At 43.6% G+C, this 26866-nt stretch overlaps 1 protein-coding gene across 1 annotated transcript in view; it reads left to right on the forward strand.

The window, feature by feature from the left end:
- Nucleotides 1–26866, forward strand: part of TCERG1L (transcription elongation regulator 1 like) — a 1760733-nt gene that overhangs the window by 1718947 nt on the left and 14920 nt on the right. Inside the window, exons 11-12 of the mRNA XM_069611442.1 lie at nucleotides 410–499; nucleotides 920–1038. Coding sequence (XP_069467543.1) covers nucleotides 410–499; nucleotides 920–1038 — 209 coding nt within the window. The remainder of the gene's footprint in view (nucleotides 1–409; nucleotides 500–919; nucleotides 1039–26866) is intronic.

The following is a 26866-nucleotide window of genomic DNA, read 5'->3' on the forward strand; positions in this document are numbered from 1 at the left end:
AGCTTCTTGGCTGTAAGATACAGATAAACTCTTAGTTTCTGATGTTGTTGTTAGTGCCTCAGCATGGAATAACGTACTATTAAAGGGAACAACCAGAACTGGAGTCAGAGCTATGACTTTCATTTAGAGAATGTGAGAAATAATTGCCGTTATCATCCGCATGTGTTTACATGAAGGCTCTTTCCAATCTTCTTGATTATCCAGTCAAGAAACCGTGTTCACATGTCCTTTTGTCTCTCAGTGCAACAGGGGCCTCCATTGGCAACAGGGCCATACACATGATTTGCTTTATGTAATTATTTTATATTCAGTGTGGTGACTACTCACTCTTGTTCATTCTTATTCTCATTTTGATTAATTTGAAAACGTTATAAGAGTTCACTCATTGAAACTGTTGTCTTATTTCTAGGTGTCAGCATTTTCCACATGGGAGAAAGAGTTACATAAGATAGTGTTTGACCCTCGTTATCTTTTATTAAATTCCGAAGAGCGAAAACAGGTATGATTTTTAAGAATACAGCCTATTACAATTTAGAATTCTCTTCTCAAGGCATTTATGTGATTTTGACAGCCTGGGTAGTAACATGTGACTGCCTCATTATTCCATAAAACATTGTACAGAATGGAAGGCAAGTAAATAACTATGGTGAATTGTAAAATTATTGCAATTAATGAATACAGCATTTGTTAGCATGGGAAAATAGGAGACATTGGATCATTCACAACCATTCTCCATAGATCCAGGGGAGTTAGAAATCAATTACATAGAAAGGTTGTTCTACTTTTTCAGATGCATCCCAGTTTTCATAACATGGGGCCACTTTGTACAGGAAGTTTGTTTGCAATTTCTTTTCACCATATTACATACGTTCTATAAAATACACATAGTAACCTGTGTTGCTTACTGTACATTCCAAAGGTGTTTGAACAATTTGTGAAGACAAGAATAAAAGAAGAATACAAAGAAAAAAAGTGTAAACTATTACTGGCCAAAGAAGGATTTAAGAAACTTCTGGAGGAATCAAAAGTATCCCCTAGGTATGTAATTCCCAGAGCGTGTGATACGAATATGTGCATGACTGTTTAAAGTGTTAAAAAGCAATGGGAACATTCAAAAAAGAAAACAATATGTGTTAGAGACGGACGGTGTGGGAATAAGATTGGTGTGCACACTTATCTGTATAAGATTAGCAGACCCTATTTCTAATGAATTCCAGATGATTTACCATATAAAGCCGTATTGTCACCAGCATGATCATTTATTATCTCATGTCCTTTGATTGAGAGTTAGATCAATACATATATAAATACTGTGGCATGCTTCAAAAAGATTAACACGAGAACAAATTCACCTGTGACATTACATTTAATTCACAAAGCCTGAAACGGGAGCAAGGTTGAAGATGCATGAAGCATCTTTGAAATATGACTTAAAAAGGGCTGCGTGTAGGTATCTCAGATATGATTGTGGCATCTCCAAATTTGCTGAGGTTGTGTTTTATTTCAATTCGATATAAGGAATCAGATGCAAATCTGAGAAGCTTGTGTGCATCTTCTGGTCTGCTCCTGTGAATTTGCTTGTAGTTATAGAGTGGCTCTCCCTCAGACAATGATTTGTGTTATCATTACTGTACTATTAGTCTTCCTTGATATAAACGATGATTACACGTTATATAAACTATTGTCCAATTTCAGTGAATATTCAATTTACATGATGGTTCATTGGATTTAAAATGTGTGTTTAATCATCATGACTCTATTTGATTATCATAATGTCCTTCCCCTTAACATGTATTTGACTGTGGCATTTCAGTTTTATGGACACATCCCTTTGCTACCATATCCTTCTGGTGAGCTTGAGAATAGTTATTAATAACATATTTTTCTTGTGTATATAAAGTGTTCTTGATTTAACAAGGTGTCATTGATTTCTGTGTTATATGTTCTGTTGCTGTGTTTCCCTATTGTTAGGTTTCCAGTTGTTCTGTAGCTGTTTCATTGTCAAAGTTTGAGTTTGCCTTGCTGCATTCCGTTAGTGCGGCTTGCAGGATCTTCACTGCAGCAATTGACCAAGACATTTTATGGCTGCTCATCAATCGTCGCTACCAGTCATCTTCTTCGCTCACGGTGTAAGTCTCTGAGATTGGGTGTAGGTATATTTGTCTGACCTGTGAGATGGCCGGGCAAACCAGTAACAAGTGTCGCACTGTCTCCGTTTGGTCGTTTTTTTTACACAGCCAGCACGTTATAGTGCCTGATTGGCCTCGTACGTAGAGAATTTCGTTTGTGAGCAGCAGATTAAGGCGAGCTCTTAGGAAGGTATGTCTCATCGACTTATTCGGAAATCTCTTCACAGCTGCATAGTTTTGTTTAGTTTCATTGAGAAGGGTGGCAGGTGGGACAGGAGTTTGTATGAGTTAGCTCTTTCCTGGGTAGTAATCCAGTCCCTTTCAGCCAGTTTCTTTTTTATTTTTAGGGGATTCAGGATGAGATCCTTTTCTGTGCACAGGATTTGCTCAAGCTGGCTTCTTTTCTGTGTTTCCCAGTTAGTTATCATTTTGCACCTTCCTTCTTTGATTTCCGTGTCTATCAGTTTGTACAGAGGAAGGGCATCTGGGAGAATTGTTTTCCTAAATAGGGATATACTGCTAAATTCCACTGTCGCTTTTAGGGAGGTGAGACCTAGTTCTTTTCTGATAGCGACTGTCTGCGTTGATTTTGGCAGATTCAATACTGATTTCCAGAAGAAACCCTCCATTTTTAGCCAGATGTTGGCCAGGATTGTAAGCATGGTGTCTGCACCATATGTCAGGGCAGGGACCACTTTGGCTTTATAGAACTTAAGTGTTGGGATAAAAGAGAAGCGGCCAAATTTCTTGTCCAGGACTCTGGCCTGTGTTGTGAAGGAGCGGGTTTTTCTCCAAAGTTAATTTTGCATGCTCTTCTCTGAGATTGTGCTGTCAATCATTGCTCCCAGGTATCTGATGTTTGTTACCATTTCGACTTTGACTTTTTCTAGGTTCCAGTGGAAGATTTTTGATCTTCGCGTGTTTCGTTCCAGGATAAGGACCTTTGTTTTAGCTTTGCTTATCAACAGGTTTGCCTGCTCGATGTACTCTGCCAGGTTGTTCAGCTGCCTTTGTAGGCCAATCTCGGTTTGATCCAGCAGCGTTATGTCGTCCGCATATAGCAATCGTGGTGCTGGCTCATCTCCAATTTTTGGTGGGAAAGCTCTGACGGTTTGGCCTCAATCTTTCAAATCTCCAATGAATGCTGTGAATAGGGCCAGGGCCAGAGGGCAGCCTTCTTTCACTCCCCAGCAAGTTGGTATTTCTGCAGATAATAGACTGTTTTTGTTTAGTTTTACCCTCATTGTTGTAGCATTGTGTAGAGCTTTTATCAGAGCAAGGGTGTTTTCTGGAAAGCTCCAGGTTTTGAGCTTCGACCACAGCTTCGCTCTGTCCACTAAGTTAAAGGCTTGCGTTAGATCTATGAACGCAAGGAATACTCTGGATGTACCTTCGAGTATTTTGCTCTTGATTATACTGAGCAACATGATGTTCACTATTGTGGTGGATTTTTTTCGGAATCCAGCTTCGAAGGGGTCGGCGCAAGGTGCTGTCTTTGCCCATTTTTGGAATTTCTTTAACAATAGCATCCCGTAGATTTTCCCGATCATGTCTAGGAGGGCAATTGGTCTGTAGTTGCCTGGATCTGATCTGTCACCTTTTTTGTAAATTGGGACGAACGTCACTGTTGTCCAAGATCTTGGGATTGCTCTTGAATTTGAGCAATTGCTGAAAACCCTGCTGATGAAGGGGGCCCAGTTACTGGGAAAGTTTTTGAGATCCACATTTGTGATACCATCAGGTCCTGGGGCTCTAGAGGTTTTAAGTTTTCGTATGATTTCTGTGATGTCCTCTTTGTCTGAGACGTCTGCCCACGGTGGTTCTAGTTCGCTCTGTGAAGTGTTTCCCGGTTCGGCGGGTTCCTGAAATAGGGATTCAAAGTGTTCCTGACATTTTTCTTCACTGACATTGTTAGCGGGAGCGCTGTTGTTTACTGCTCCCGTCAGTTTCATCAAATTCCAAAATTCTCTTGCATTTTTACCTACTCCATTTTTCAACATTTCCTCTGAGTCATTTTGGTACAGTACTGCACGGTGACTTTTTGTCGAAGATTTGTACTTCTTTGTTTCTGCTGCAAGTTCTTTGTGGAGATCTTCTGAGGTGGAATTTTTTGCCTGCCTTTTGAGGCGTCTTATTGCCGCTCGTTTTGTCACCACTTGTTTGTCGTACTGGTGGGTTTTTTGATGCCCCTTCAGAGAGTTTCTTCTGGTCATTACTTTATAAGGGCTCAAGAGTGGTCGGTAATCTACAGTTGATCTGATGCAGTCGTATTTTGACATCAGTTGGTCTATTCTTTCGGCTGTTAATCTAAGTCGGTTACCTTGAGCGTTACTTTCGACGTTAAAGGGCATCCAGAGCTTGTGCACACCTGTGGATTTCCATGTGGCTAGCAGAAGGTTGTGGTCACTTGCAGCGGTCTGGATAACTTCGAAGGATGTCATCAGCTTCTCCATTTCTTCAGACGTAAATATATAGTCGATGGTTCCTTTTTGGTTTAGTCTTTCCCACGTTGGGATTCTCTTTGGGTTTGGGAAGGTTTGGGCCACGTTGTGGATGCCTCGTGTGATCATCAGTTCATTCCATTGTGCGCCCCTGTCTTAAACTTGGTTCTTTTGAGTGATCTTTGGAGCCAATGCAGTTTTTTCCTGGCATTTAGCATTTAGGTCTCTGCAGATGATAATGTGTGTAATTTGTTTTTCTGCATAGATGTTGTTGATCTCTTTTTCAATTGTCCTCAGGAACATTGCATCTGAGATTGCTTGGGGATTCCAGTAGACAACTATGATGGCAATTTGTGTCTTTTGTTTTTTCAGCATTTTTACGTCGTGTTTGATCCAGTTCAGAACTGCCACTAAGTGATGTTTCGAGGATGCATTTGTTTCTGATATGCTGATTCTGCTCCCTGAGCAGACTGCCAATATAATGCCTGAAGATGGGCGACCTAACCGGCTCTTCACTGTCGGTGCTATTTCGATATCAAAGCCATCCAGGTATGGTTTTTCAGTTAGCCAGGTTTCTTGCAGGGCTAATACGTTGAACTGGCCTATGTCGATTCCGCCCGGTCTCGTGAGATGTTGAAACCCACATTTGTTCCACGAGCCAATTTTTAGACCGGTCTCTTCAATTTCAGTTGGGTCCTCTGTCGTTTTCTTTCTTGGCCCACTTTTGTGGACCGCGGATTGCTATTTCTTCGTAGTTATTGATAGGGCTTTACTCAGCCAAGCCCAAAGTTGTTTCATTTGTATTGGGTTATCCGTTTTTGCCTGCCTTGGTGTTCTGGTCTATTTCGGATTCCCTGGTTCTTAGAGGGCTTAGATTCTCTTGAGAGACTGAGGAGCTTTGCGGACACTTGGCGGAGACCGGCTGCTTTAGTTTTTCTTCATTTGTTGTATGTTTGAGTCCCAATGTTGAGTACGTTCTTTTTAGGGCGGGTTGTCTTGGTGAGATGTTGTGGGTTTCTTCAAACGCCGAGTAGTGCAGCCTGTTGTCTTTGTATAGTCTCTCCCTTCTGGATGTGTAATGTGGTCTGTCTGGAGTTTTTCTTGTTTTTCTCCCAGAGCCGTACTTCTTGATCACTGTTGTTTGACCAATTTGTCAACTGGAAGCCACGATGTAGCAAGTCATCCTGGGCTTCTTTGATGGAGAAGCTTGGTGCAGACGGTCTTATGTGCAGGAAGGATTTTGCTTTCTTATTTTTGTGGTATGTCTCGACCAAAATGAAGTCGTCCGATCTCAGGGCTTTTAGTGCTCTGCTCTTTCCGAAAATGCGCAGTGTCATGCCTCTGTTTAACGTAATGTATTCCTTGTTCCATGGTGTTTGTTCCAGTTTGAATATAATCGCAGTGGTGTTTTTTCTGTTCTTTTGTTCGTGTGCTCACGAGCATTTTGCTCTCACTCTAGATCCCGTTGTTCTTTCTTGTTCTGTTGTTTGTCTGCTCTTCTCATGGGCTCCTTTGCGTTCTAGTGATTGAGTTTGCAATGTTTTTGTTGTAGATCGTGGATTCCTGTCCTGTGGTTTTTCTTCTTTTTTTTTCATTGATACTTTGCGTTTGGTTGGTTGAGTGTGTTTAATTGTGAGGGAGGTTTTCTTTGGGTCGTCTTGATCCTGATGTGTTCGAGTTGTGGTTGCTCCAGCTTCTTGCTGTGTGCGTGCGTAAAGGGGACAAGCTTCCTTTTTCGTGCTTTCGGTCAGTCTGCTTTACTCTCGTAGCAGGTGCATTTATCGGAAGACCCTCATTTTTGGTTGTGTTTTTTTCGGTTTCTGAGTCTAGGTGTTGAGTGATGTTCATCGCGCCGTCGTCCCTTAAGAAGTCTTCTACTGTGATTGGTGAACTTGGTGTCTGCTGATTCATGGAAATAGGAGTGGAGTTCTCTTTTCTCCTGACTGGAAGGGTTGAGCTTGTGGTTGTAAGGCTCCGGGGGTGATTGTGACCTTGATTTGTGGAGTTACTTTAATCTGTTGGTGATCTTTTGTTTGAGCTCAAGGGCCTTGTGAGTTTTAGCCATTTTTGGTTCCTCCTTTCTTATTTGCCTGGGACCTGTTTTCTGCCGATAATCGGTCAGAGGCTGGGTTTGTGATGCCGGGTGGCGCCTCCGACCATATCAGAGTGGAGTTGAAGATGAAGGGTTCTAAGTTGGCGTTTGATCGGCCCGTGAATGCTGCTGAATAAGTTGAAGTTGTTGCCCTGACTCGACTTTGGTTTTGAGGAAGAGCTTTCAGACTCTGGTTCTATTCGGCAGGTATCCAGCATTTGGATTTCAGCAGTTTTTGTTTGTTTGGTTGTAAGTAGTTTTTCGCCGAGCTTTATTGGATCGAGAGGTTTCTTCTGAGTCCAGTTCCCGTCTGTTTCTATGTTCTGCGCCAGATTTGATTTTTCCGTAGCTGTGACGTAACCTTCCAAGTAAATCATGGCAAACAGGGATGTATGGTATTTTAAGGTTTCGTTCAGTGATTCATACGGTTTACAGAAGGGGGAGAGTGCAATAGTTATGGCCGACATGACGTTAACATGTTCGTTTTTTTGCTGGGTGTTTCTTTTTGAGAAGAGAATGTAGCCCCGCTGCTTCTCCTGTTTTTGGCAGGCGTATATAGGAAGGATTCTTGTGTCACCTGTTGAGGAAATGGTTGATTATTCAGAGAGCGTCTTTTGTTTGGTGTTGAAGGCATGGCGTTGGGTAGATCTTTTTTCTCAGGATTCGAGAGGGGGCCTTTGTTCTCGCTAGTTGCCCTCACGTCTGACAGATTCAATGGGGGGTTAGTGATGATTGCAGGGTTTAGAGTCTCCAGTTCTGGGTCTCTGCAGGGTGTCTTTGTCCCCTGCTTGGGAGTTGATGATGGTTGCAGGGTTGTTGGAGTGGTGATTGGCTGGATTAGACCTAGACTACTGATCTCAGGGGTGGGCTGCAGTGAGTCGATGACCCCGCAGGTTTTTGAAAGCTGGGTTGGGGCTTCCGGGGTGTTGTTAGCAGGGGTGTCCCCCTTGCTTGTTTCCGGGCTAGCTTTTTTGAGGGAATTTTGCTGTGCTGTTGTTGCTGCCCCGCCGCTATTGACTGTCGTAGAGGCTGTTTGTGAATTGGGTTCGTTGTTGGTTCCAATTTTACTCACTTTGGAGACTGGGGCTAGATCCTGAATAGCCTTCAGAATCTCAGCATCAGAGATTTCTTCAGAGGGATCGTGTTTCCTTTTGCCTAGGCGTTTGAAAATGTCTTTTAAGGAATTTCCTTGAATGTTCTTAACAATTGCTTTTTTCATGTATTCTCTTTGTAGTGTTTTTTTTTGTTTTTTGTGGTTTGTGTCCACATGTGATGGATCCATGCTCCTTTCTGAATCAATGTGGTCTTTGTTGTTTTCGGCAGCTTTGAGCTTATCTGTCTTTTTTATCTTTGTTTTAAAATTACTTTTGGTAAGCGCTTTTTTCCTAGTAGATTTGGTCTTTTGTCCTGTGACTTTTGGTTTAGAATTTTAATTTAGTGCTGTGAGGGGGGCGAGTGAGCGGTTCTTTGGGATTTCTACGTCTTCCCACTCTTCAAGCGGCACATTTTTCTTCGCACTGCTGCTGCTTTTCTTCCGTAGTGGGCCAGTCTGTGCTTGAGCTGCCGCCTTAGCTGTTGAATCAGCAGTACCCACCAGGGGTCACCCTGCCTCAGATGCGTGGACCATCGCATTTGTTGTTACCTGGCCTCAGGCGCTCAAGTGGATCAGCTCCGTCGGCGTCCGCATCTCCAGAGGTAAGGATGGCTGTGCCGAGTGTATCCCATTGCCCTATGTGCCTCCCAGCACCTCTGTAGCCACTTCCCGATGAGAGGTGAGTCTGGGGGGCAGAGGGTGGGTTTGTTGAAGAGTCGGCTCATCCGCTGCCTCCTGAGAGGAGTCGTGGATGTTACAGGGCGAGACCCCGCTTGTTTTTTTCCTGCGGGCTCAGCTCCAGCGAACTCCCGCACCGTCAGCCCTCTGGCCAGCGGTGGGGGAGTCCCGGGTGGATCTGGTGCAATTGCAGAGCTGGCTCTCGGGGTGGATGATTTTTCTGGAGCTGGGGGCCCAATTGTATGCAAAGTGGGCAGTTCTGTTGTCGTGGTGTCAGTTTCGGTCTGGTAGTAGAGTTGGAGCCTTGTGTTGCACCACCTAGTTTGAGGTGAGGCAATGGGTGTGTGCCTGGTTTACCAGAGTCCATCAGCACCTGCTGTTCTGCCGCTGTGGTTGGAGTGGATTGGAGGCGTAATCTGCTGGGCGGAGGGGTGCACGTCAGGTCTCGCGATGAGTTAGGGGGGTCTAGAGCTCCTTAATCATCTTTTCTCCCCCTTGTCTTCCAAAGCAGAGTTTTGTTGCTGGTTGACCTCCTGGAGGGGGATGGATGTTTCCATTTCCTGACTTTCCAGACCTTGCAGGGACTGCAAGGACTGTAACTCCCTCAGCGAAAGGCTCTGCAGCCGCTCTGCGGCGTTGATGGGGTATATGTAGGTCCTCCCACACAGGTGATGAAGTGAAAACTGTAGAAAGACTCCACAGTAGCTGAATCAGAGCGGGCTGAGGGTTGACTGCAAGGACTGTGACTCCCTCAGTGACTGGCTCCTAACATATTCACTGATCATTGGTAAGAGCTTACTCTATAAGTCTTACAAAGCCTTCATGTAGCATTAGGCTGTCTTCTTGAATGAGGAGAAAGATAATGTGTTTTCCTACTTAGTGAGGTTACAGGTTGTTTAACTAGAAACTCCAAATAAAAGGAAGCATCAGACAACAGAGCAATCCTAGGCTGAAGTGCCATACAATATAGAGTGCGGGAGATTGTAGCTGTCGATTGAGTCAAAGGGGAGTATGATACAATGATTGGGGAAAGGGCAAACACTAGACACAGTAGAACTGGTACTAAGACTGGTAAGATAGTGCAGTATAGGTGAGTGAAGATAAGAGGGTAAGTAATGCTGAGTTGGTAAAAGGCACTCCTATACCATTTAAGTGGTGAAGAGTTAGATAGAAATTGGCTGAGTGGATAGTGGTAGAGATGTTAACATGAGTGGAAAGAGAGTTCCTGTGAAGTGTGAAAAAAAAAAATAAAGAGTGTATGTAAGAGTGGAAGATAGAGGACAGCTAGATATGGGGGTGAAAATGAGTGAAGGGTGTTCATGGAAGAGTAGTGAGGCTAGAAAGTGGTGAACAGGTCCATATAGATATTAAAAGGGAAGTGGTAGAAAATAAAAGAAGAATAGTTTTATTATTGAGAGTGAGACAGCACACAGGTGCGGGGCGAATGTGGTAGAACAGCGCAGCCGTTTGTAAAGGCTATGGGGATTACCTGTTCAAATGGAAAGAAGAAATAGCGAGAGAGTCCAAGAAGAAGGCCAGCACAGTAGTCAAGGTGGGTCAAAGGAAGGGTGAAGAAAAGGGGTTCAGTGGGGTTGTAAGTAAGGAGCGAGCCTATTTTCCTGAGGTTAAGTAGGTTACTACTGTCTGCTATAGCATTAGATGTAATAATATGGTGGAGGATACGGTCACTTTTGAAATGGATACTCGTTTTGGGAGGCTTGGGGAAGTGGAAAAATAAATCAGGTGAAAGTGAGATGGGGCAGGAAGGGGATAGCATAGCATTAGAGGCAGTAGGGTAGATTGCTTTTTTCATGATAGGGCTTAACAAAAGACACATAGTTGCCATCCCTGTGATGGATAGAATAGAGAAAGGTAGATGTGATGCTGACTGGTCAACAGTAAAGGTAGTCATGCGGTAGAAGATGTGGGCATCATCTACAAATAAGCAGTAAAAGAGACCAAAGGGGCATATGCGATGGGTAAAGGAGGATATGTGAAAGGTGTATAGTATATGAAAAATGAGGGAGACTTTGAAATGCCAATGAGGAGCAGGGTTTGAACAGAAATATTCATGTTCCAAGAGAAAAAGATGGACTGATGCAAGAGGTAGAAAGCAATCCACTAAAGAGCAGTTCTCTGGATACCAATGTTATCAAGTTTCAGAAGAGAGTAATGTGGGCAAAAATGGCAGCTGAGGAATCAAGCGGATGATGAATTAAAGATGGTTTATAGTCATGTGCAGATATAAACAAGTTAGAAACATGTAGAAATCGGATTTGGTGGAGAGGCAACATTGAAAAACAGATTTTAGAGACTCCCTATGAATACTGAATTCAAGGAAAGTGAAGACTAGCATGAAGATGAGTTATTTCAGCAGTGATGGAAGGGAGATACAGACTGAAAGATGGCCGACTTTTCAGAGACAGCCAAGTGCTGTTTTGTGATAGCTACTAAAGTTGCCACCATGAAGCAGCCTCAAAAGCCTCAGAAAGAGAGAGACATGTTGTGCAGAGAGAAAGATAGGCACACGTGAGTTGTGTGTGTCCCTCCTCTGCATGGGGTCAAACAGGACAATAGGGGTAAATGAAGCGTTGGCAATTGTAAAGTGGGGGTCAGTTTGAAAGGATAGTTAGTGGAAATTATCATAAGGAGGAGGTGCTAGAGCCACGCAGAATGAGGAAAAGAAAGCAGAGAGAATTAACAACTGGCTAGGGTGTCATGAATGTTTTCAATTTTAGAAGAGAAATAGTAGAGAAAGTAGTCAGCAGAGAGGGAAGGTATCACCTTATGGAAGAAGAGTTCACATTGGGGGAAGGGTCCTGTAACTGTGGCTCTCTAAATGTTTTATAATGTGACTCCCAATATCCTTCATCATGACTGCGCTGCATAGAGCTGATAGGAGTTGCATTCTAAAACATTTGGAGATGAAAACGTTGCAGACAGTTGCCCTAGTTTAAGGAGGAATCAGCATTACCTATAGAGTGGGGGGAAGTTTTCATGGATGACAGTGTAAAGTAGTGATACTATTGTTTAAGTACCAGGTATGCATTCCACTTAATGGGTTGGCGTTGATTTATGATTTTGAAGAGGCAAATATGAGCGGTAATCCACAACAGAAGGCCTGGAGTAGGAGTGAAGATGCAAGAGGCATTGTGGAGGTTTAAGGGTTGGTGGAAAGCCCTATTTAATAAGGTGAAGGCCTGTTTAGTGGCATGCAATTTGCTAGAAAGGCGGCTGAGGAGCAAGCTTTGAATCAACATCTGCAGACAGTAGAATGGGAGTGGGAGAAGACAAGGGTGACAGTATTTCTGAAAGGAAGGATGGAGTGGTAGGTAGGAGGGGAGAGATTAATAGTAAATCTGGAAGTGAGGAGAGAGGAGTGGAATACTAGGTCAGGTAGAGTCATAGATGGATAATGAACAGAGGTAAGGAATTGGCCTGTGAGGAGGAGTCAATCAAAGGTTGATGCTCTGAGGAGATTCTGGGAAGGCTGAAGTCACCCATGAGTGTTATTATTATGCGTAGCAAGTTCAACATTATCGGCAGACGGGTCATAGATACATAAGGCCAAATTAGTTTACATTACATATCAGTAGGAAAGGAATCAATATTGAGGTCAAAAACAGGAAAGGAGAAATTGAGAGGGTCATGAGTTCAATAGATGGGGAAGATGTGAAAATAGGTAAGAGGGAGGAGTATAATTGAGGTGAATTTAAAAGAAAGTCGTACAAATTCAGGGGGTGACATGGGGCAGAGGGGTTGGCCGTACTGACCATTATGCCAAACCGATCACAGCTTATAGGAGGAATGGGAGAAGGTCGAATAGTCCATTTGTAAGACACCATAGGTTGGAGAATCAAAGAAATGTATCCAAGTCTCAGAGATACCAAAGTTTACCTGAGGGTGGGGGGGCTTGTGGGAATCAAAGTGATCATTAATGGAGGATGCTGATTGCAGATTGACAGGATGCTCTAGAGCCTGGGAAACTGCAGGTAACAAATGTTATACATTAAGTGCGTTATCTCCTTTTGAAAATGGCTGCAATTACATCAGAAATATTTAATTAAAGTTTTTGAATGTTAGTCTGTGTTTAGAAATCATGCTATCTTATCCAAATCAAAATGTGAGATTGTAATCCACTATATACGGGATGTTTCCACAGTGTTTCTGATGCATATTGCATGCATGTTTTAGGGCATAGTAAATATATATCGAAAAGTAGTGATCTTGTATTGTTGTTTAATGACTGCAGTAATAGTTTGTTCATGGTTGTAGAATTCTAAGACAGTGTGCATTACCATGAATATAAAGGACACACTTTGCAAGGAGGCTATGTTATTTTTCCAAGTATGAGGTCAGGATTTTACCACACATAAAGAATAATGGAGGTGTACTGATTTCAAAGCTATTGTGCAGGCTGGTAGTGCAAATGGGAAGACCATGTCTTTATCTGTATGGGAAATAGACCTACAATGGGCTCTGACATACCACATTGTCATTAAAACCGATGCTCCCAAGAGTTTTACTTAGTGAACATAGCCTCATTTTAACTTAGAATCTGGATCATACAATAAATAAAAGATTTGGGGGAAAGCATATTCCATAAAAACATGTACACAACATAAAAGAAACAAAGAAAACAATAAAAGATTAATAAAATAAAAATACATTTTCAAGATTATATATGGCAAGTAAGAAGGGTATTTATGCATGGCTTTATAGTGATCCATGATGCAATTTAATTTAGGTTACCATTCTATCCATTTTACCATCTAAGCTTAAGAGTAACATAGGCACATTTTCTCCTGTGATTCTAGAGTTAAGAACCTGTTGCCTGAATTAGCAGTGTTTTCTTATAAATTAATTTAAAATATGAGAGATAATCTTGTCCATAGAGATATGATGTTTAAGCACAAACCCATTCCCATGTATGCATTCCACTAATTGCAATAACGCTATTGCAATTATGCCAGGTCCCCGCCTCGCCAGCTGCACACCTGCACTGCCCCCGACAACCCTTGCACTCAGGGACTGTTTCTGTATCCCTACAGCCCCTACCAGCACTTGACACCTGATGTTTGCACTTTTTCTTGCACTGCCACTAGCTGACTGCAAATTTATTTATTGTCTTTATTTATTTATTGTCTTTATTTATTGTCTTTATTTATTTTACGGTTATCCTATGTACTGCACTGCCTCTTCCCCTTTCCCTCTGCACTTATCCCCTTTCCTACTCCCCTGCACTTGGGTGATCTTAATGTCACCTGGTCTAGTAGGATCGTTGTCTCTGTCTCCTCTCTGTTTACCCTCCCTTGCCTCGTCACACCTTGAAACACTTGTGTATAGGTACGTTATAAATGCCATATCATATCATATGAATAGTGTTTTTCACCCACGGAAAGGAGAGCAGATATTTTTCTAGCAGTTCACAACTTGCAGCCATTGTGATTTATGAAATACATTGCCTTTTTGATGTTTATTATGTGGGATAATCTTTTAGACCATATAAGTTAAGATGGAATGAGCACGGACAAAACGTTTGCACAATCAATTTGAAATCCTCTGTGGCCCACCACTTTGAGGAATATTGTCATCAACTTTAAAAGATTTGTTTTCTACTTTTGGAAACTGCGACATATAGACCTCATGGAAATATACACAATATGAGAGACTGAAGGGAAATGTGTATGAGCAAAATAGCATAATGTAACATAACAGTAGACTGAATTCCTAACTGTCCCAAAGTAAGGTTCAAGATTACAATGAATTTCAGCGGGAATGTAGAAATTGTTTAAATAGGTGGGAAAGTGTCATGGGTTTTATCTTGTTACAGGGCCTCATGTCCCCCCTTTAACCTGTATCAGGCAGCATACCAAGGCAATGCCAGAGGCAGGAATATCCCAGAGGTGGTGTGATGGATTTAAAAGGGCTATGGTATGATAGGTTATTTATAATGTGATTAATACCCTGACATTTCTAAGCTTGGACCCGAGGATCGAACCTGTCCTGCTCCGTGTCGTCCTTTTTCCAAGATGAGTATGTTGCCACTGAGCTATTGCTAGCTCTCCATTATGCACGGAGTCATGTATTTGCATTAATACCTATTTCCCTGTCCCGGTGCATATCAGCCCCTGTCCTGGCCAAGTCCATTTCTGAAGTCTTTCAGATGGTTCCTCAGAGACTACAGCTACCTGTTTGAACCACCCTTCTCATTCTTTTGGAATGGGTGCACCAAGGGGCCTCCAGGGCTTGCAATAAGTAAGCTATAACTAGTAGTCCAGAAAGGAGCGCACACCGGGCAAGAAGTAATACTGTTTATTATATCTGGGTAAGCACATATCAAACATTACAGTGGAATAGAACTGATTGATGAGAGCTGATAAACTGGCTCACAACAGACAGTAGTTTAGCTTTATACCGCTAATACAATGTTTGTACAAACAGTTGTGCTTCAGACTTCGCGTCTTCTTGGTTCCCAAGAAGCTTAAGTGTTTAACTACGTCATATCCCTATAGCTAAACATACATTAGTTAGACATAATTTGAGCAAACAAACCTACCCCCTTTCAACCCATCTCTTTCCCATGTGGCCCCGCATTGCTTCCTGGTACTCCCTGCAAACACTTTGCAATTAGTAATAGCATAATTGTACTGACCTCTGGCTCTTTATTAGTATGCCATTTGTCAGCACCCGAAAGGAAGTAACATGAGACACCCTGAACTTGTGGGAAGGGAGACATTCACACAGCACCAGCAAGATAACCTTCACAAACACTGTTGTGGACACTTTGAGGGCTTGTTACTTTTCAGGGACACCAGTACTTACCGTCTGATTAGCTCCTCTTGGAGCGCTCCCCCATTCCAGATCCTTGTTCTGATACCCACTGGCCAAGGGGTAATTTGAAACCGCCTAGGTGCCATGCGAGTGCCTCTCTGGGTCAGGTTGATTTCACCAGCTCCCATGAGTAGTCATGGGACTGGCTCGTCAGCCTTGATTACATCACCCAGTGGTGTTCCGAATGACTGCGGTCTGCTTGAGACGAGCAGCCTGAATTCAGCTTCCCCCTTCCCACAGCAGTAGTGTATGGGCCATGTGTTCAAAGTGGACCTATGAGGTGTAGCCTCATGGGGACATAGGGAGTGTCCATGGTATGTTATATACAAAGTTCCCCCCCTTTTCTTCCCCTCCATGCCTAGCACACCTAGAGGGTGTCTCAGTCCATCCTCCTTATTAACACAAATGTTAGGTGCGTCCCCTGTCTGGCGCTGAATCAGCACCTTCTAAACACGCCCCCCTTCGATTGATCTATCGATCAACACTTCCTTCCCTGTCATTTCCCTACTGTGTTCCTTGGGCATCCATAACCATGTTACCCTGTCCATGTCCCCTCCTTCTTCCTCACACACTCTTCCAGTGTGTCCCCAATTATCCTGTTTATCTAGGGAGCATGCTACCCAAAAAACATAATAGTCTTCTGCATTTGGCGGGGGTGCTGCAAAAACGACACTCACTCCATTCTCCACCTCATTCATCCTGGGCAGTTGCCTTTCTAACTAGACATCTTCATCATCAATTTTATTAACTGACATTCCATACTGTACATTTCCTTTGCAACATTTGCATTATTTGATGATTCACAGACTGACGCAGAAGGCAACATTCATCACGACAAGCACATGGACAGTTATTTTGAACAGAGCCGCTAGCCACTCTGGCACCAGGCAAATAGTGTGCCCCGCCAATTGTCAGAGGTGGTATCAAGTGTTTCTTTTACCGGTTTTCATGTAATGCATGTATATCCTCGACATCCTCTGTGAGAGTTCCATTGGCAGCATTGTTAGTGGGTATTTCTGTACAACTGCTGCTTGCTAATTTGTGGCAGACTCTGCCGTCCATTGCAGTAATTGAATCTGTAGGGCCACCATGTGCAGGCCCATAGCTCTTCTTGCACTTTGTTCAGTCCTTTTTGGTTGCATTTGCCAAATGTAGCACCTTGTAGCGAGTAATCTACAGCCATTTCGCGTTAGCAGCTGTTTGTACCAAGGGGAGTAGTAGGGATTGGAAGAAATCCGATGCTTTGTCAAAAAGTCTTAAATTCCAGGGATTGCATCCAAACTCTTGGCTGATTCAGCCGATATACAATTGCTGTTCCTTTTCTTTCTCGCCCCTTGCTTGTCTTTCACTTCCTTCTGCCCTTTTTTCCTTAGCCTTCTGTTGTGTTGTAGACAGTTTGTTGAAAGGTAACAGGTCCGCCCGGGGCACAACTAATGAATGGTTGGAAGTGCACATACCCCTCCCCAGTCTGGTGGCAGCTGGGCATAAGCTTTGGATCCATACGCCCACCAGAATTCCATCACAGCTGCTGTACCTTTCTGCAACACCAGGATGCCCATTATACTCTTGCAGCAAGCGTTCATCCCCAGTACGGTCATCGATGTTGCTCTGAAGCATAGATAATGCTGTATAAGTGGCTTTATGGACACTGGACAATGTTTCTCATCCATTCATGTTGGAGGCATGTACATTCATATCTCATATTCCACTGCATTCATTATTTATTTTCTTTACCACCCACTCTTCATATCCTACCAGCCCTTCTGTGCGAAACTGCATCATCCCCTGTTCTCACTTTCCTTTGCAAAACACCAAAGCCTTTATTTGCATCAGGGGTTTGGTGTGGCACCACAGTATATCATGCCCTGATGAGGTTTTGCAATATATTCTCCTATGGGCTGTAGCCAATTGCTCCCCCCTGTGTGCCCCTTCTGTATTATAATCCCTGGTCACATGCTTTGTTGTCTCTTCCCTGGCCATGATGTCAAGTAATTATCTGTACATACCTCCCCCCTTTATCTATCAATTGCACTTAAACCATGTGCCCCTGGCTCTCCCCCCTAGTTCTGCATGAGGACAAGTGCATCAGGCATCTCCCTGTCTCTGTTGCTACTTCTTATATTAAGAATTGCTTTTGTGTCCCTGCCATGTGTGGGATTAGGGAGCCCACATAGCAACTGCCATTAGTGCCCTCTCACCCCACCCTTTTCATTTTGTTGTTACACACATTCCCAGATGCTGTGTCTCCCCCAACCCAGATAGAATCATAGAACTACTCAGTGCGTGATGTACTTCTCTTAGCACGTGTCTCCTTTCCATTGTTGATGGGCATACCCCGACTTTCTTTGTATAGTAGGAAGCAGAAGAGACAAAAGAGAGAAACAAGAAAGAGACAAAACAATACTATCCCTATATATTTCACATCATATTTATACCTTCTCCCATTCCCGTACGTGTGTCCTGCCCCCCTCCTTCTTCCTCTGTGGGCTTTTGGTAAAGTCTGATAGCTGTATAGAATGTAACTGATAATTGTGTTATACTACCCATCAAATTGCCCTTCACTATTCTTCTTTGGTGCTGTTGTTGACTTTGCGGACGTCTAAGATATGTGTCCATGCCCTTCTTTATTTCACTTTCACTGCCGTGGGTGTCACATACACAACTTTGTAAGGGCCGGTGAACCTTGGATCCTGCCATCTGCGTGCAAAATTACAAGCGAGTACTTTGTCCCCCGGGGGGAGGAGCTGAGCTTGTGGGAATTCTTCTTCTCTGTGTTTACTGGTTTGTTCTTCAATGTCGGTTGGCTGATGGGAAATGTGTTTGAGGGCAGTTGTCATTTCAGCTAAGTGTGTTTGCAGCTCTTCTCCCGGAACCTGTTCTGTGGTATCAGTATCCAAAATTGAACTTGCAGGATGAACAGGCACATGAATCCTACTGCCTGTTACAATTTCGGGCAGAATTAAGTGATGATCCACACCGGGGGAGTTGCGAAGGACAAAAAGTGCCAGTCGAAGGCAATACAGACAGTTTTTGAACAATGTCAGTGTTAGCTTTGCTAAGCATTCGTTAAGCAAGCTGTTTAATCTCTCAACAACCCTGTTCGCTTGTGGCAGGTACGCTGTGCATAGTCTGTGTTTTATTGCCAGGAGGTGTGTTATTTCCTTGAAAAGGTCATTGGCAAAATGTTGACCCCATCTGACCTTATCTCTTCACATACCCCCAACCTCGAGAACAACTCCCATACTAAGCACTTTGCAGCCGACTTTGCATTGTTTTTAGCACAGGGCCCCGTCTCAAGTCATCATGAAAAAGGACAGACCACAACTAGCATGTACCTAGAAGAGGCACATCTACCTTGCATATCTACATAGTCAAGTACAGGCCAGGCTCCATTGCCCTCATTGGCTGACTAGCCCCTTTATAGCCCAATCAGCAAAACCGGGAGGCGGGAGCCGGCAACCAACTAAGGCCCACGATGAAGGCCCCTGTCTGCTCCCTGTCTGCTACCAGAATGCGCCTGGAGGCTATTCTTCCACCACTGCACATGAACATCCTGATGCTGCTAACCTTACATCTGCTTAAACCCTGGACTTGCTAATCATTCCTCCACAACTGTATATTACCTACCTTGAACTCGTTTTTCCCTCTCTTGCCTCAGCCCCCCTTCTCTGCTGGTTCCCCCATGTTTGCACTCTGATCACACTGCCTTTTCTCACGGACTGCTATCTTCTGTATCTTGGTGCTTCTCAGACGTGACTGTGGAGTGATGCATTTGGCTTGTTCCAAGCTTGCTATATTGATGCATTTGGCTTGTTTCAAGCTTGGTATGTTGATCCATTTGGCTTGTTTCAAATTTTAGCTACATTGATGCATTTAGTTTGTTTCAAATTTAGCTATTTTGATGTATTTAGTCAGTTTCAAACTTAGCTATTCTGATGCAATTGGCTTCCTTCAAATGTTAGCTATGTTGTCTTGCTCATATCACAAAATACAAACATCTCTGACATTCTGGTGACTCCGTGCATATGGTCTGACCACTTTCTCATTCAGGCAAAAATTACATTGCCTTCCAGTCCCCCCAAACTTAACACACGTCAGCGCATACAAAAGATGACCCGCAATTTAAAAAACATCACAGCCTCTAAATTCACCACACAGCTGTCATTCAAGCTTCAGCCCATTTCTAGCTTTGATGACCCATCTGAATTAGTCAACCACTTACTACTTAATATAAAAGAAGCAGTTAACGACCTTGCCCCGATGAAAATGAAGACCATTAAGACTGAAACCATAAAGAGCACCTGGTTCTCTGAGGAAATTATCAACGCCAGACAAACAAAAAGAGCTCTCAAAAGAGCTTGGAGGAAGGATCCAAACAACAACAACACCCTAGCTAACTACAAAAAATCCATAGCAACCTATAAAAAACTTATTATAGAGGCAAAAGCCACACACTACAACAATAGGATTGTGAACGCACAATCCAATGTTGGCAAGCTATTTACAATCTTAGCAGAGTTTCAAGACCATCCTTCGACAGCTAATAACATCATCAAAGATGATAAGTGGTGTCAGAACAATCATGATGTATTCCTAGCTAAAATCGATTCACATAATGATAAAATCAAGAAATCCCTCGGCAAAGTAGTGCCAGAGCCAACTCCTTCTGGAAAAATCTCCCCTAATAAAGTGGAAAGCACAATCCCTCTTTTTTCCTTCACTTACTACACTGAAAAATAAGTTTCCAAGGTCATACCAGACCTCAAGGACACCTCTTGTCCCGATGATGACTGTCCGACAAGTATCTTTAAGGAGTCCACTGACACTTTGGTTCCTTGGATTACCAAACTGATAAATCTATCCTTTGATGAAGGTCTAGTACCGGACGTGCTGAAATCTGCATGGATAACACCATTATTAAAGAAAGAAAACCTGGATCCCACCAATAATGACAACTACAGGCCCATAACAAATGTGCCTTTTATCCTTAAATTATTAGACAAACTGGCATATTTGCAGTTACAGGCTCACGTCGATGAACATAAAATCCTCGGCACCCAGTAGTCGGGTTATAGAGCTCGTCATGGAACCGAGACGGCCATGCTTCATCATAAATCTAACCTGGCTGGTATATCAGACAAAAACCAAGCTGCTCTTCTCATGCTATTTGACCTCTCCGCAGCCTTTGACCTGGTTGATCACAGCTTACTTGTATCTAGGCTCGGAGAGGTCGCCAACTGTTCCACGACAGCATCCAGATGGATAGCCTCCTTTATAGGCCCCAGAATGGTTAGGGTATGTGTAGGTAATAATCACTCCTCCCCCATTTCTCAGACTTGTGGAGTTCCACAGGGCTCCTGTTTGTCGCCCCTACTCTTTAATCTCTATATCCGCCCCCTTCTCGATCTTTTGAGTAAACTGGGAGTTCAATATACGAATTACGCTGACGACACGCAGGTTGGGATACAACTGAGTGATTTATACAGCAAAGACACTGAAATCATTAACAACATATATAAAGCCATTCAGGACTGGATGGCTTGCAACTCATTGGCTTTAAATGACAAAACGACTGAGCTCTTGATAGTGTCTTCCAAAAACACTCGGACTAAACTTGACTCTAACTACGCCAGTTTTCCTATCGCGGATAACATTATCACTGTCCAAAAGAAAGTGAAGGCCCTAGGAGTTGTTCTGGATGAAGAGCTATCCATGAAATCTTATGTCTCTAGCATAAGGTCCAGCTGTGGACTAATTAACAAGCGAATAGGCTATATCCGCCCATTTATGACTGAAAAAAACTGTGCTTTTCTATCTTCAGCACTGATAAATTCTCGATTAGATTACTGCAATAGTCTTCTATCTGGTACTGCAGCCATGAATGTCCAGTCCTTACAGGTGGCCCAGAACAATGCTGTGCGCACTATATTCAACCAATCTCGCCGCACCCACATAACCACCTTTAGGAAGAAACTTCACTGGCTCCAAGTAAAACATCGTATTACACATAAGGTGTTGACCACTACGCACAAATGCCTGAGCCTTACCAACCCCATATATTTTTCTGATCGCATTAGCATTAAGTCTAATCAGAGGAACCTTTGCTGATCCACAGCCGTCGTTCTCAAACACCCCAGATTTAGGACAGCTAAGTTTGGGGGTACCACCCTTGATGTACAGGGACCCCTTCTCTGGAACACATCACCAGCTTGGATACGGCAGATCCAAAGCTACACTGCGTTCAAACAGGCCATGAAAACCCACTTTTTTAACCTTGAATAATTTTCTCTTGGTCCCACGCTTCTTTCTGCCCTGTCCTTTGTTTGTCTGTGTTCTTTGTGTGCGCCCTGAGGCCCACGGGCATGTGGCGTGTTACAAAAATTAAAATAAATAAATAAATACATTTAGGCTGTTTAAAATGTAGCTATGCTGATGTTTTTAACCTGTTTCAAATGTAGCTATTCTGATGCATTTGGCTTGTTTTAAATGTTAGCTATGTTGATGGATTTAGCCTGTTTCAAATTTAGCTATGTTGATGTATTTAGCCTGTTTCAAACTTAACTATTCTGATATTTTAGTCCGTTTCAAATTGAGCTATTCTGATATACTTGGCTTGTTTCAAATTTTAGCTACGTTGATTTATTTAGCCTGTTTCAAACTTAGCTATTCTGATGTATTTAGCCTGTTTAAAATTTAACTATTCTGATGCATTTGACTTGTTTCAAATTTTAGCTATGTTGATGCATTTAGCCTGTTTCAAAGTTAGCAATGTTGATGTATTTAGCACGTTTCAAACTTAGGTATTCTGATGCATTTGGCTTGTTTGAAATTTAGTTGCGTTGATTAATTTTAGTTTTAGTTGTATTCAACGTCTGTGTATCCCTACCTCTCTTTCTATCCTTTTTCCATAACTCCCCTTTGTCATCGTTATCCTGCCTGTTGTCTCTGGCCCTCCCTGCCACTTGCTTGATTTGTCTGTCTCCTCCTCCTGGTGTCCCATCCTCTCTCTTCTCCCTCCTTCTATCACTGTATCAGCCTTGGCACTTACCTTATCAGAAATGTTGCTTGAATTATATGATAGCAGCTTGTTTGTCTTCCCCCCTCCTCACTTGTTTCCTCCTCCCTCTCCCCCTTCAGCACTATCTGAAATGTCGCCAGGCCTAGTATGATAGTCGCATGTTTTGTTCTTCTCCTTCTCCCTGCAACCCCCCACCCTCCACCTCTTGTTATTTCCAGCACTACCTCAATTATCGTCAGGCCTGTCTCATTCTCCCTCCTCCCTCCCCCCCTTTTCATTGTTAATAGCTCGTACTCTATCAGAAATGTCTCCTGACCTGTGTGATAGCAGCTTGTTTGCCCAACCCTCACTTGTTTCCTCCTCCCTCTCCCCTCCAGCACTATTTGAAATGTCCTCAAGTCTAGTATGATAGTTGCATGTTTTGTTATTCTCCTTCTCCCTGCACCCCCTCCACCTCCAGTTATTTCCAGCACTACCTCAATTGTCATCAGGCCTAGTAAGGTAGCCGGTTCTCCTTCCCAGCCCTCGCCCCCCTCCTTATTATTGTCAAATGCTCTTTCACTATCAGAAATGTTGCTAGGCTGAGAATGATAGTTAATTTCTCATTCTTAATGTATCAAGGAATTGTAAGAATGCCACTGTATTCTGCCTTGTTCCCTCCCTGCCTTGAAGCACTTTGAAACACATTGTGTATAGGCGCTATATAAATAAACAATCAATCAGTCAATGAATGAATCACTATGCAAGTACCGGACGGGTCCCTCAGGTCACTGCAATGTTCCCTTTATAGTCTTTAAAGTATGGCTGGACAAAAACTGCTGATGCACCACACAATTCCTCACAGACTCTGCCACTTTCTCCTGTAAATTTTGAACATGAAATCCCGTACTTATTTCTCTAACTATGTTCAATTTGGACACATGGGAGGGAAAGTGCAGCTGTTCTAATTCTACACCAATCCATCTTTTGGGTATCGCAGTTTCCCTGTGCTGTTTTGCCTCCATAACAAATCAGTGGGTGAAAAGGTTACAACCTCTTTGCATCCATACATCCTTTTCCACTTGTGGGGACTCTTCTTTCAGCTCTATAATCTGTACAATCAGTATGGTGTTGAAACTTCCCCCCTGTTCTTCCTCTTGACCCTTTCCTCTCTCTGCTGCCATTATTTGCATCCTCCCTTTCACACCCGCATACATTCTCATACTTCACAACCATAGGTAGGCTGCTTCTTTGGCTGCTGTGTCGGCCATTTAGTTCCCTAAAGAGATTCAGTCCTGCTCACCTTTATGGGCAGCACATTTTATTATGGCCCCCTCCACTGGCAGTTTCAGTGCTTCAATCAGTTGTCCGAGCAACTCAGCATGTTGTTCTGGGAACCCATCACTTCTCCTGAACCCCCTTCTTTCCCACCGCACTAATCCTGAATGTATTGTAGATGTTACATAAACTGAATCTGAAAAAACGTTAGCTGTGTGTGCTTCCATCATGTTCAATGCACTTATCATAGCCACTAACTCAGCTGTCTGTGCTGAATAATGTGATGGCAACCACTGTTAGGAAGCAATGAGATATTCCCTGTTCTTGTAGCATACTACTGCTACTCCAGTATGTCTCCCTCCCATTTTCGGATCTATGCTTGATGACCTGTCAATAAAGACCATGTCTTCCCCTCTATTTATTATTCTTTGACCGGTAAATTCCCTTCCATTCTGTCCATATGTGCTGTGCAGTCAAGTACAGAGTCCCCTTCTTCCACTGTTTCTGCTATGAATGTCGCTGGGTTTGCCATACAACACCTCACTAGTTCAATCGCTGGGTTTGTCAGTATTACCTCATACCCTGATGCCCATTGTGTCAATAATATGCTTTTTGATTTTCCAAAATGGCAAATAACGAATGTTCCACATACAGTACTATGGGGCACCCCATGGTAATTGTTAATGCCTTTTCTATTAAAAACGCTGCAGCCATGAGCGCTTCTTCAAAAGGGAAATGTCCCTGCATGACTGGGTCTAGGATACCACTATAGTAAGGCATGGTTTGTGTCTCTGTGGCTTTTTTTTGCGTAAGGACAGCCGTCATCACTGAGCCAGTGGGAGAATAAGTAAAACGTATCTTTGTTGTTTGGGGTGGCCAACACTGGTGCATGGGCCAATGCTTGTTTTAACTCTGTGAGGCTTTCATTAATTTCCTGTGTCCATGTTAGTTCCCTCTTTTCCTTCTGTGAATCTTTAGGATCCTGCAGTAAGGGTTTGTGACTGTATAGTAATCAAAAACCAATGTCCTGTAAAAATTGCATAACCCCAGAAACATTTGGGTTTCCCTCACTGTGCATGGACGTGCAGTCAAGTGGATAGCTTCTACCCTCTCCTGTGTTATCTTTGTTCCCTCGATGGATTTGATGTGTCCCAAGTACACAACTTCCTCCTGGCATATTGCAGTTTTGCCTTATCCACTTTAAATCCCTTGTTTGCTAATAGTGTTAAGAGGTGCACTGAATCAACCCTACAGTCTTCCTCAGTCTTGCTGTCTACTAACAGGTCATCAACATCATGTATCACTGTATTTGGCATTTGTAAGTTGCTCAGGTACATTTCTATCACTCTGATGAAAATGCTAGCTGTTTTCTCTAATCACTCTTTCACCATGGAACGTTCCCCTCTCTTCTCAAGCATTCCCTTGTGGACCCCATCCTCAAAAAAGATGTCTGCCAATCCTACATGTCCAGCAAATTATTGCTCAATTTCTATCACCCTTTTCTTAGAAAAACTTCATCAAAAGCTGGCCATCTCCCAGCTTACTCTCCACACCAAATCTGTAGGTTGAACCATGACCATCAGTCTAGCTCCAGAGCTGCCAAAGGCATGGAAACAGCTCTCCTCCTGTGAAGATCTGCTCTCTATCCTTGATTCCAGTAGTCCTTCTTTCCTCATCCTCCTTAATATTTCCTTGCCCTTTGACACGGTCAACCACACCATCCTGATTAATCGACTCTGTGAGAACCTGGGCATCATGCATCAGGCACTGGAGTGGTTGACCTCCTTCCTCTTGGACTGCCCCTCCCAGGTCCAACTTGCTTCCTTTCTCTCCGCCACCTCTCTCTCGACTTGTGGCGTTCCCCAGGGTTCTATCATCTCATCATGTTTTTTCAACCTCTACTTGGTGCCTTTGGCCCACCTGATCTCTACCTTCTCCTCTAACATTCAGTGTTATACTGATGCCATTCAGCTCTCCTTCAGGCTCCGCTCTGCCTCCTTTCCTCTCTTGCCCATTCTGGACTGTCTTTCCATGATTCAGGACTGGTGCATCTCCAATGATCTCTGCATTAATGCCAGTAAGACATAGATCCTTCTCATTGGGGCACCTGTTCCTGCTTTCCCTCTCTCCCTCTGGCCGCCCTCCTTGGTCCCTCGTCCTCTGCCTTCCTGTGAGGCAAAAAACCTTGCTTTCATCTTCGACTCCACTCTCTCTTTCTCTTGTCACATCTCTGATGTCGCAGAGAAGTCCCACTATCCGCTGCACCTGCTGAAAGGTACTCTTTCCTTTGTCACCTTCCCCCAGATGCTCCCTCTCTCCACAGCACTGATTCTCTCTAGGCTGGACTATTGCAACATCCTCGTTCTCAATCTTCCTTCCACTACTCTCCACCCTCTGCAACTAATCAGAACAGGATTGCAATTCTTATCCTTGTCCTTAAGCCCACAGACCATTGTCCTCCAGCCCTGAAATCTCTCCACTGGCTCCCGGAGGCTGCAAGGATCAAGCTCAAGACCCTTTGCATTGTCCACAAGGCTTTCTGGGGAGGACCCACATTACATCCAATGCCCTTTTCCTAAATACCTTCCTTCTTGAGCCCTTCGCTCAGCTACTTCCAACTCTCTAAGGGTCAGATACTTCCCCAGGGAGAGAGTGGGGGTATATCTCTCTCCTCTGCAGGTACCTCCCTCTGGAATGAACTCTGTGCCCTCTCAAACTTGAGCCAGACCACCTGATGTCCTGGAAGCAGTACAAACGTTCCTTTTCTCCTCTGCTTTCTCTCTTTCCCTCCCCTGCTGACCTATCTGACCTCCCTGTCTGCTGTACCGACTGGTTGCTTGGCTACTCTCGGAGTCCCACTGGGTACCAGGCTCTTCCTGGATCAGTAACCCTTGCACTGCCTCCATGCCTACCATGCACCAAGGGGCTGTGACTGTAACCCTACAGTCCCTTGTTATCCTTGCACTACCCAGAGCCGCACTACCATGGCTCCTCTTACTCAGAGCATTGCTGTCCTGTTTTCCCCACCCTTCTCACTTGTACTTTCTCTCTCCCTTGCTCCTTGCACTTCTCATTCTTGCATGTGCACGATCTGAATGACACAAGGCCCAATGAGATTGTCTTGTCCTCCCTCTGTCCTCCATTCCTTGTCTTGTCGCGCCTTAGAAAAACTTGTGTACAGGCACGTTATAAATGACTTATGATATAATATCATACATATTCGCTCCCTGTGGCCACCTTGTTTCCCCCCTAGTAGGTGTCCCAATCCATCCCCCTTATTCCTGCAGTTGGTAGGTGTGCCCGCGTTCCAGCACTGAATCAGCA

Source organism: Ambystoma mexicanum, chromosome 8 (assembly GCF_040938575.1).
Source record: "Ambystoma mexicanum isolate Mex_15411 chromosome 8, UKY_AmexF1_1, whole genome shotgun sequence".
NCBI lineage: Eukaryota > Metazoa > Chordata > Amphibia > Caudata > Ambystomatidae > Ambystoma > Ambystoma mexicanum.